This window comes from Microchirus variegatus (assembly GCF_963457635.1).
Source record: "Microchirus variegatus genome assembly, chromosome: 2".
In the NCBI taxonomy this organism is placed as follows: domain Eukaryota; kingdom Metazoa; phylum Chordata; class Actinopteri; order Pleuronectiformes; family Soleidae; genus Microchirus; species Microchirus variegatus.
The window spans coordinates 30944222-30956623 of NC_139803.1; the positions used below are offsets into that span (position 1 = coordinate 30944222).

The 12402-nt window shown below is 39.8% G+C and overlaps 1 protein-coding gene across 1 annotated transcript; it reads right to left on the reverse strand.

Annotated features, from left to right (window-relative positions):
- Positions 1–11810: 11810 nt before the first annotated feature.
- tunar (TCL1 upstream neural differentiation-associated RNA) lies at positions 11811–11990 on the reverse strand (the record flags this gene model as incomplete). Its single annotated transcript, XM_083903883.1, has 1 exon — positions 11811–11990. Exon 1 carries the CDS (start codon positions 11955–11957, stop codon positions 11811–11813), a length of 147 nt encoding a protein of 48 aa, XP_083760009.1. The 5' UTR covers positions 11958–11990.
- Positions 11991–12402: the final 412 nt, after the last annotated feature.

Genomic DNA, 12402 nt, shown 5'->3' on the forward strand with positions numbered 1-12402 from the left:
CAATGGACCAATTTGGCCATTTCTATTACCACCTCCACCAGATTTATACAGGAGAACTAAACAAACACTTTACAAAATAAAAGCATGACAGAAACGCAGCATTAAACGCATTAAAACACAATCACATTTTTCATTTTTTTTTTTAAATCATGAAATATATCAAATCATGGAACATATCAAATTAAAAACTGTCACTTATTCGTGGTCTTCTGTGTGTTTTCAGCCTTAAGTCTCGTTTTATTCAAGCTGACGTTCAATAAAATGCAGGAATGCATGCAATTTCGCTGAGTGACACAAAAACAAAACACTGCCACACTGAGAAAGAGAGTCGTGTGCAGCTGAGGCTTAATCAGCATTGCATAAAGTTACTGTGGTAGTTGTTTGAATGTGAATATGTATTTATACAGTACACTTATACTGTATGTGTGTCCTTTAGGTCACTGCTTCTTTGAGGGATCCTCCTCGTGTGTCATCGCCACATAAAGATAGGACTTCCCCTTTCACATTTCTTTATGATCGCGTATAACAGTATGTTTTATACGTGGACATAAAATGCTCTCCAAGGAGAAGCAGAGAAGGAGTTTGCTCGTCCACTGTGTGAAATGTATAAAGGATTTCCCTCTGATGATGATGATGATGGTGAGACGAGGCCGTGCTACTTAGTCTTTAATTAAGAATCCTTCAACCTTAAACGCTGAAACATTTATCAGCACTTAGAGGTCTCTTTGGTGCAGTAACTAAACCTACGCTCAAGTGTTTCTCACAATGTGCACTGATGATTTATCTCATCAATCTGCCACTTACTGTATGTATTGTTCTCAGCAGTGACCCCGGCTGAATGAGTTAAGGGAGCAACTGTGTGTGTGTGTGTGGGGGGGGTTGTGTGTGTGTGTGTGTGTGTGTGTGTGTGTGTGTGTGTGTGATGACGTCTGCAGCAGGGCCGTAATGAGCTTGTATGTCAGGCCTGTAATCTCATCTACATGTTAATGTATTCCGGTACTAGTTGGACCCGGTAATTTATTCATCCAAACGAAGCATCATCAATTTATATTTCATCTTACGATCAGCACATACGTCTGCCTGAAGGGAAGTGAAGGACACCTCATTCCACCGAGCTCGGGATGTTGAAGTTCTTTCTCGAAGCAGAGAGAGAGAGAGAGAGAGAGAGAGAGAGAGGGAGTAGATTGTGATGCAGCGTGGCTCGTGTAAGGCAGTGTAATTTTGCTCCATATTTAATACGACAAACACGGAGCTGGTTGGGTTTCGGAGGCTGCAACAGACAAAAAAAGCAAGCGGTTGCGTGCACCCATGCTTTTATCCTTGTCGGCCCTGTTTCCGGTATGCACTTCTCGTGTTTGCTGCAGCGGTGCATGAAACCAAGCACTCACGGCCAACCTGACTCACTGGTGTGTGTGTGTGTGTGTGTGTGTGTGTGTGTGTGTGTGTGTGTGTGTGTGTGTGTGTGGAGTAGCAGGGTTAATCATGTAAAATCTTTCTTGTCTGATTACACTATAGTGAAATGTACTATTTTGGGAAGATGAGATGGAGACAAATGAATCCTTAAACTACTTTTGATCTCCTTTTTCTGTCCTCTCCCTGTTTTCTGGAAGTCTGTTGCTCATTCATGTTCATGTCAGTAACTAACCCTTACCTCCTTGTCATACGAAGACTAGATTAGATTTTCTTTTCTATATGTATTCCATTACTTTGAATATGGGGGGTTTTAATCTGAATTCCTTCCTTCCTGTTTTTCAACAATGATTCTTTTTGCTTTTTTTTTTGCTTTTTTTGGCTTTATAATTTGGAATTTAAGATTCGTTTTATTAGAAGTATGACGTCAGTATGATTTCTTCACTTTTGGTATGTCACTCTGATAAAAGCTTTTGCATCACTAATAATTAGGGGTGTGCCAAAAAATCGATTCACATCAGAATCGCAATTCTCATTTACTACGATTCAGAATCTCTTCTGAGGCAATTTTATTTGTGTTACTTATGCAATATATGATATTGCTTTCATGCAACAGTTACAAAATAAGCATGGATAAATGTTTAAAACACTCCAATGTCTCCATTTGTCATTCTGTCTTGCAAAGCAGACTGGAGTAGATGGTCCTTTGCACACCTATAGATTGAATGAAATCGTTTTGAATCGAAAATCGATTTTGAATCGAATTGTAGCCCCAAAAATCAAAATCCAATCATGAGATAGTAAAAGATTCCCACCCCTACCAATAATGTTCTTGTAGAGTGCTGTTGGTTGAGGATCATCCTCTTGACACAGCTCATGTTCTTCCCATCACCCAGAACATGGATGTGTTGTATAAAACGTTGATGTTGCCACAGTTCCTAAAATATAAATCCTCGGCAGCGACATTGATTTTGTTTTTTGTTTTCTTTCACTGGTGCCGTCTGGGGGACAATGATTTGATCAGCTGAGTTTTTGGATGAGGGAGGGGCCTGATGTAGACGAGATGAACGGTTAAGTGGTCTCTCAAATGCTGTCAGTGTTTATTAAACGATGGCTTTTCTGAAAAGGTCACCGACCTTGTCTGTTCACACACAAACACACACACGCTCCTTAAATGAAGCCACAACTTTGCAGAATAAACCCAGAGCTCAGAAATAATAGAGTTATCATTTCAAGTATGTGCAGCTTTCTTTAGATGGCTGGTTCCATTGACAGTGAAGGATGGTCTGCGCTGTTTAAGACCAGATAAGTCGAGATAACACAGACAATAACAGATAAAGCAGTTGCCAGTTCTTAACAACCATGTTACTCAAAAACATCCTAAAGTCAGCGTTTCAAAGTTATTAACATATCACATGTGTTTTAAATGTTGTTCTGACAGTATACCATGTGTTTTATACTCTCATTTCACCTTATTGTGCTTCCAAAGTCTGATTAAATGCATGTTGTTTGTGCTGCAACTGTTATTTGTTTATCTGGTTAATCAAATCCTCACATTGAAAGGTCCCGTATTATGCAAAATCAACTTTTTAATCATTTAAATCCTTTGTTTCCTTTATTGTATCCTGTATTTGGGAATGTTTTTGTGGTCCACCTCAGGAGATGAAACGCGCGATGTTGACTTCGACACTCACTGGGACTTCACAAGCGCTAAATTCCTGGAATTGTTGTAAAACACGCGAGAGTGCTGGTGAAAAGTTCCATTCTTTGCTCCACAGTGCAACAACACTACACTGCTGGAAGTTCTACACAAACTTCCAGCCTGAGAGGTGTTATAAATGACGGCAATGTGCCTGCTAGAGCCTGCAAATGATCACCTTTCCAAATGCTAACTGCTGTTAGCTCCCAGTAGCCTCTTTGGCTGATGTCATTTCCTGTCCCTGAGGTTTCGTTTTCCTTTTTTTGGGGTTTAGATACTATTGTATTGTATGGGGTGTTCAGAACAGGGCTGTTTTGGCAGGGTGATTGAACTGCTGTGGTGCTTCATCCTTGCATGTCACAGACATATTCATTAGGACACCAGGGGACTAGTTTAACTTGGAGAAATAGGGCATAACATGAGTCATTTAAGCAACGATAAACCACAAATAAAAGTGTTATAATAAAAGCCTGAAGAAAACAAATCACAAACAACAAATTGCTGATTAACACTTCTTTGATGTGCAGCCGTGATTTTTACACCATCTCAACTTTTCCTTTTTTTTGTTTGTTCATGAATCGATCGGAGAGACTCTGAGGGCGTCAAAAACAACCTATTTATTATTTATTTTAGTGGAAGCAAATTGTTTGCTGACCTGTCTCCGCCAGCAGAGGACCCTGTTTACTGCACTATTGATTCTGTGTTGCTCTGGTGCACGAGGATCGAACGGGTTTTGCCGCGTGTAAAACACAACAAGATTGTTGGATATTGAGATGCAGAATCGTTCAGTTTAAAAGTACAAACTTGTTTTTTTTACTTAAAGAACAAAGGAATATGTTATGTATTAAAGTATAATAAAGAGAAGGAGTGAAAAGCTGCTGCTGCATGATTCAGATGTTCATATATCAAGTTTAAAAATATTAAAGTGGAGCTTGTGGCATTGAAGATGTGTGCAAAGAGAGGCGATAGTGCCTCGAAAATATTACTTTTCTCTCTTTCTGATGAGGTTTTATACTTTTTTTTTTTTTTTTTTTTTAGGCCTTCTAAGAGACACCATACTCATCATGGTTTCATTTTAAGACTGTGATATAGTTGGTCCTGAAATTAACAGCGATGAATAATTCATGTACAAACGAAGATGCATTAGCCGCGCGTCCCCAGTCGGTGACACATTCGAGACCCGCACTAATGGAATAATTGTCTCCTCTAATTTTGTCAGTCGAGTCCAGAGAACAGACACTTTAAAATTAACTGACTCCAAAGGTCATATTTCATGTTTGAGTCTCTCTTTTTTTTTACTCCTCTCCTAGACATTTTTAAAAAAGAGAAGGAAGAGGAGGAGGAGGAGGAGGAGGAGGGCGCGTGACAAGGTCAGATTTGTTTGTAGATTCATTAAGAAACTGCTCAGGTCCTCGATGGCATATTTACTGCCTGCACTAATGTGTAAAGCTCTAACGCTGGTGCTCATGAATGCCTGATGTAATGTCTTCATTTTCCTTTTTGTACCCTCTGTGGCATTAAGTGGTCCTAACTCAGGACTTGCTCCTTAACTGTGCTTCACCAGAAACCGCTTATAACAGCCATTATGTCACAATACTGAACTGTAGACGCTTGTATTATGATTCGTTCTTCGTGGAAATTGATGGAACAATCAATCAGCTTCTACCGTGCAAGCTCACTTGTGGTTGTATTCTTTTTTTCCTGTGCCTGTGTGAGTGAGTCTCTTGGTTCTCGGCGATTACCTGCAGCATGATTTCAGCAGGCTGAGTAAGCTGAAGTCTTGACGTGACCCCGCTGGCAAAGATGGACAACTGTGCTCGCTGCAATGGTTTAGAGGGGAAAGGAAAGGAAAAAGTGCTGTGCAGAGACTTAACCTCTGGTTAAATCACAGTTTCCCACAGTTTCTCACCCTCTGCGTCCCAGGGCCTCGACTCGGCTGTCGCTGCAGATTTGGTTCATTTTGTGTCACTTTTTAAAATTACGTTGAACTTTAATGCGACTAGGAGACAGAAATTAGATTTTTCTTTTGTCCTGAGAAGATCATTACCTGTTCAAATCAAACGCCCCCTCTCCGTTGAATAGTAATGAAGTGAGTTTGCCACAGGCTGAATACAGAGCAGGGTTTCACTTTTTGTAAAAATCTCTGGGCAGAATTTCATCATCACTTCATCAATAATAAAAAAAAAAGACTCAGACATTATGGGTGTCATGTCTGTCCACGTCCTTCAGGCGATGAAAAGCATCTGTGTCTTTTATTTTTAATTATTATTATTCTTTGCTGTTACCTTGTGTGTCAACTAGAGGTCAGCAGCCCACAAATTTTTAGTGCGGCTGTATCTTTATGCACATCACAGTGAAATGATGGGATGACTTCAACGTCACACAGTTTTTTTTCACAGATTTTTCCTGTGTTTTACCTGCTTGTTGACTAAAATATTGATTAAACTGTAATCTATGTAATCTAATGCATGTGCATAAATGCAAACAAACCCCGAGCAGAGGACGACCGGTGTTTGAAACGACTCCTTGTCCTTGTTTCTAGGCAAGTTATGTTCATTATGCTTGTTTTGTTTTTGTCCTCCTCTCTGTGTCCTACACCCGTCCGTCTGTCCTTACAGCACCATTAAAAGAAAAAAAAACAAATCAATTTATTGTGGTTTTGTTGTTGTTGTTGTTTTTTGGCCTCAGAGCTGAAGGTGATCACAAAAGTGAATGCTGTGTGTGGTTTTACTGCATTTGGCTTTTATATTTTTAGCCTTTCAAGTCATTTCAAACTATTTTTTTCTTATCTAAAACGGTTTTACAATCATTGCAGTCCCATAACATGCAGATTTGCAGATGACTCTAAATTGGCTGTAGGTGTGAGTGTGAGAGTGGACGGTTGTTTGTCTCTGTGTGGCCTGACGATCTGTCCTTTTGCCCTCATGTGGAGGATAAAGCGATAGACGAAGGGTGCTTTTACAATGATCACCAACCAAAAACATGCAAACATTTAAGCTGAGCATTTGCAGCTGTTGCAACCTCGACTCGTGTTGGTGAAGACAAGACTTATGGTTCACTTTAAGTATAAATAACCCTTTAATCAACTGCTGGTAACTATTTCTTTCATATATTTATATTAAATATTTTCTTGTGATGATTTTGTGTCTTCCATATCCATGATCACGTTGGACAGAACCACACAAATGAGCTGCTCCGTGTAGCAGCGATGTGCTTAAAACAGCAGGAATGAGTGAATGTCCATTCAGAGCAGTGCTCGGCGTGTGTCAATTACACCAACAGCTGGACTGATTGAAGTGCACTGGAGTGTTTCAGGCCCTTGAACATGGCTGTGTCTGGTCTTTTCTGCTTAGACCTCATCTCATGGCAGACCTTAATCATTGGGCTGCAGTCATTCATCCCTCTCCTCTGGGCACAAATCAGACTCAAAGTGAGGAGTACAGTAAAGAGCAGAAAGCAGATTCTGCTGAGCTCGTCCACTTCAGTGATACGTCGTTAGCGAGCATCGATTTCACACCAGATCAAATCTCGTCTCTGTGATCTGCGAATCTTTGCAGTGAGAAAATTAATTTGAATTTGTCATTTTTCCATAATCCGTTTCAACCCAAACGCCCGTTGGCGTGCACTCGATCAATTGGCTCAGCCGTCTTTGTTTGGACAACAGTGACAGATCCACTCTCAGTTTGAGACAACACAGCTGTAAAACCACCATCACCACACCCCCACTTCTCCTCGGCCCATTACAAAAACTGCTTGCTGTGATCTGTCCTCTCCAATGCAGGCAAACATTTCATTATTCCTCTGTTTGACACTGTCTCCAGGATCCTTCTGGTGTTCTTTCACCATGTAAAGATATACAGTGACAAAGTGACTCTGTATTTTTGTGACTGATTATCACTGTTGACGTAATGTAGATTCTGTGTGTGTGTGTATAAACACTAAAAAAAAAGACTTCAAATGATCTCCAAACTAAAACTGAAAATCAGCTAATACAACAAAATCTCAAGCTGAGAAGAAGACAGATTTTCAGAAACCCTGAAAGTTGCTCAGTGTTTTTCAAAGCATCTTCTCCTCGTGAGTTTCTTTCTTGTCTTCTTCGGCTGCTAATAAAGCTGCGTTTTTACGCGTGGGTGTCGTGTTTGCACGTGTTATCAAGCGATGTTAATATAACAGTCGTGTTAGAACGAGAACAGTTTATGTTCTCACACTGTGAGAGCGGGAAACTAATGACTTATTCTTTTTTTTTCCCCCTAATTGCTCTATTTCCTGATCAGGTTTTGGTGTATGTGTGTGGGGGTTTTTTTTCAAATGGGGCAAACACTGGATTAGGTAAAAAAATAAAATTCTGTTTTTCCAAAGAACATGCAACTGTTTGTGAAATGATATTGGGCTCATTTTCGAGGGGGTTAATGTGGATAAAAACTTTTCAAATTTGTGTGAACAAAAAACAGATTAATTCCTATGTGCCTGGACCGTCTGTTTGTGCACTTGTGAACTAACTATACTCTGGTCGTTCTACATTTAATTTGACTATGTTTTTTCCCCCTTTTCTCTCTTGCACTATTATTCTACTTGATACCACTTGTACACTTTACTTGCACCAATAAAGGCTTGAAACTATAAATGTTGATCCGTTTTCACTCAGAACAACTTAAACTCAGCAAAGTCATTTGCAATGCCCACCTAAGTGGGGGGAAGTAGCTTCCACTAAGAAAATACACACTAATATTACCATAGTAATGAAAAGAGAGACAATCAAACTCCCACAGATCCTTTAAAAATTCTTGTTATAGCTCCTCATGTATGTTCCTTATACTTTTCACCTTGCTGCCACAAAAAACATTTGTGATATTGGATGAGACTGTAATCTCCTGAATAAAAACATTTAATATGCAAATGGAGGAGGAGAAGAAGAAGAAAAAGAGATTTGTAATCTCTGACACTCGAGCTGAACCTGATGTTCTGACATTTTCTTTCTTTCTTTCTCTCAAGTTTTACATTTTACATCAGGATTTGTCATGGCTTTCAAACACATTCTGCAATTTTGATCACGGGATTTATTTCCCTGCATGAACAGACGTGGAGAACGGCACAGCTGGATATGTGCAACCCTCTGTAACGAGGGAAATCTTTACAGGAGAAGAAATCCTCCTCCTCCTCCTCCTCCAGATCTCTAAGTGAAGGAGGACACACGTGGTTTCAGGGAAGTCACAACACCGATGCTCCTGCGGTGAACTCTGCCCTAAAAAGTGTTGCTATGTTGTCAGTTTTCTCAGTCACGATACTTCAATTCGTCTTCATATAAGCTGCACTCTTTATCTCCTGGTTCCTACATTTCCCACAATGCTCCTCAACGTTGAAATATAAACTGCATATGTGTCAAACGAGAGACAGCAATGGTAAAGGAAGGCGGTGAGTTGTTCCACTGAGGAACTCCGCTGTCACTGCTGGAAATAATCGTTATGTCAGTAAAGAGCACAAATACACGGTGATACAAACTGGTTAAAGCGAAATCAAAGGGATGCAGTGTTGCAGTATTTGGCACGAGAAACATGGCACGAGAAAGACACACGGAGGTGTGATTTGTATTTGGGGAGAATGAGGCCAGGAGAAGCTGTCACATGTGAGTGTCGGGATAAACCAATCCTGGATTAGATGTTTTATAAATCTTGCTGGGCTGCAACTGTGGCTACACATCCTTTTTTTTAAAAAGTCATAATATGTGTACGGTGTTGTCAAATTGTGGTTTACACAAATAAAAACACATGTTTTGCATTCATAGAAGCATGTGTCCCTGATTGAATGGTTGGTAATGTGAAATAAATTCAACATCGCATGAAATTGTTATGTGCTGCTTCTGCTGCTGCTGCTGCCACAGGTTGAATTGCCTTTAAATAACAGGCAGAAGTGGCCTGACGCTGCCAGCCATGACTTTGTCTTGTTGATTTGGTGCGGCTTGTGTGGTGGATGGATTAATCGGCCGCAAAAAGCTCCTCTGTGGAACCATCAAAACCGTGTCAGCTCAGCTCGATAGAGATGGAGCGTCCTGCGTGGACACAATCTGCTCGATTGAGTCATCCCTTTCTCGTGCACGTCCTTCACCGTTGTTCATCCCTCATCTTTTGAAAAGAGGGTGTGATTTTTCGTGTGCGGGCTCAGACTCTCTCCTGGATCCAGGTGAAACAATAGCTCAGAGGAGGCTTCTGGGCATGTGAGTGAATCTGAGTAGCAACAAACAAACAAACACTGCTTTTTCTTGGTTCGTTGCCTAATCCATTATATTTTAAGGGAAAAATAATGGAGCCAAGCTGCTTTTATTCCCATTTTTGTTTTCCCCCCGCTCTCCAACCGGATTGTTCCAGTGTGTTTCCAGCGACTGAGCTCTCTTAATGGAGTGGGAAATTATTCTGACACATATACGGCCGATAAGATACAAACTAAAGGATGGAATAAAAATGAATAAGTTGAGAGTAATTGGGTTCCCTCTCTCTTTGTCCTGTAGCTCCTTCAGATTTGATTTGCAGGATGTGTCCGTGGACTCTTTTACTGGTTTGGTTTCTTTCCCCCATCTTCTTCATCGAGGCTCTTTCTGTAATTTCACACAGCTGTCAGATCCAGCAGAGTATAGATTTTCAAAGATACCTGCAGTTTCCACACCGCGCTGGGGGAGCCTTTTTAAAATTGATGTATATTGCACTTAATGAAGGCGGCTGATGTGGATAGAGCTGAATATTTTTCCAGACAAAAAAAACAACACCTCCACATTTTTAAAGATGTATTTATTTCAAATCTGCAAGCTGGAAAACTCTGGAACCCTTTTCATTTGTCGACCACAAGAGACTATTCACTGTTTTAATTTTTAACATACACAAAAGAACAAAAGAGTCCAGATAATATAGATTCAGGGGAAGATAAATATAAACAATAACCCAATAATAGTGGAATAATCCACTTTTACATCAAATATGAATACATTCGGTAGACTCGTCCGTGTGCTTACGAAGCTTTCTGTAGCACAAGCAAAAAAAAGTAAAAACCCAGTTATTGTACGATGCATTGGATCACACATAAACTCTCTTTCCATTTTCGTTTCCCCTTCCCGTCAGTTGAGGTTGAGACACTTTAGGTCTCAGGCACTTTCTGAAATCATGAGGTTGTGGACTGACAAGCACAAACTTAGCGTTTCTATAAACATCGTGTTGTTTATAGCCATACATTCTGTACACGGCTTCATACGGGTGGGTTTGTGTTTTCCCCAAAAAAATGTTGAACTTTTAGTGCAAATAAATAAATGGGAACACAGGTCTCCTTCAAATTACAGGTATTAAAATAAAACTATAACTGAATTTTGTACAATTTTCGTCAAATAACGAGTCCAGAAATCGTCGTACACATGCGATTTTTAAGCAAATACAAAAAAAAAAATTATTTTGTTTCAGCTGCAGTGTAAGACATCACGGACAAAAGGGACACAGTGTCAGTCCAGTCAGTCACACATAATAATAATAATAATAATATCACCAAAGGTAAAATACCAAAAGTTACTCTATACTTCAGTATGAACACGACTCAGTAAATTGTACAACATTCACAGTATTATCCAGTGTGAAATAACAACAACAAAAAAGTCACACTTGTCTTACACCACAGGAAGAAAACAACGGATTAGCTGAGACAGGTCTGAAAACAACGATTTAATTTATTTAATTGAGTTGACTCTAATTTTTAAAACATGTACTGTTATAAAATGACCAATTATTATCCTTGCATCAATAAAAACAATAGAACATTTGTGTTGAAATATACATGTGTGTGTGTATGTGTGTGTGTGTGTGTGTGTGTGTGTGTGTATATATATATTTATATATATCTACAAGGTAGGAATAACCTGATCATTTTCGTACATTGTGGAAATCGCCATTTCCTCATGTTTTAAGGCAAACAGTTGTTGTGCACAGGTCTGGGAAAATCAACGATGCACAAACTGAGATCCATGGCTGAAAAACCCAAAAAGTGAAGTGTTCATATACTTCTCAGCCTCCTGAGCCAGGACAAAACTATTACAAATCTTCTCTTCTTTTCTCCCCAGACACGGCTGCATCATATTTCAGTGTTGATGATCTTTGGGAGGACAAAGTGACGCATTTAAGAAAAAAAAAAGAATAATCGAGCCGATTTTGTACCATATCTGTTTCTTTCTTTGTTACTTAATGTCAAACACAAAGTCGAGCACAAAGTCAAGTGCATCCATTTACGGCCCACTTAAAGCCCAAATACTGTCAGGGAATTTACATTTTAGCGTCTGAGATTTGTGTGAACGTGACTCGTCTTCAGAGGACGCAGTCAAAGAAATAAAAAAAAAACATCATCTGATGTCGGGTTCTCAGAGCTGAATAACAATTTTGTGGAGGAAGTAATTGACTGTACGTGAAAAACAGCAATTGATTTCCATCATCTAAAAAACTCCAAAAGAGTCCACTCTGTAAAGTCCTCTGTGCAGTCCTCTGTAAAAGCTGCATGGCCTCTCTGTTGTCTTCATGCATTTATGTACAACTCAAAAGTGTCAGGACAGTTACCCATAGTCTAAGTTGTCCACACTGAAGCAGGAGTGACTCCACTCCAAGATCCAGTTCACGTCTTTGTCTTCGGAGGACGAGCTTCGCCCTCCGTCCTCCCATTGTCCTCAAAGCGCAGACGTCTCCTACAAGGTGGTGTAGATGTAGACGAAGATGATGACGACCAGGTTGAGGATGGTGCCGACGATGCCCAGCATGGCCAGGACGGTCTCCTCCTTGCTTTCCTTGTCTTGGATTTCCTTTTCCTCATCACTGTAGACAGTGTTTACCATTTTCCCCGGGAAAGTCTGCAGATTTCCTTTCACACCAGTCTGCAGAGATGAGAGAGAAGTGATGTCAGATGGACAATAAGGATTGTTGTTCTTAATCTTTTATCACCGTGCTGTGTGTTTTTGAGAACCAAAACACAGTTCAGTCATTTCCAGAGATAAATGTGTTATACGATCATCAGAAAGTGGATCCGAGACGCACGTCTCATTCCCGCAACCACAGAGGACGTTGGGATTGAAAAACAATAATAAAATTGACAAAAAGTCAATGTCAAAGTCACTTCAAAATAAAAGCCCTACACTGCTCTTTACTGTGTTTCTGTCAAGTTGTATGATTAAAGGATAATAAAGAAATAAATAAAACTGGTTAAATTTAATCCAAATCTGTAATAGATTGTGGATTAATTCTTAAAAGTGGGGAGAAAACTGAAACTGCTCAAATGTTTTC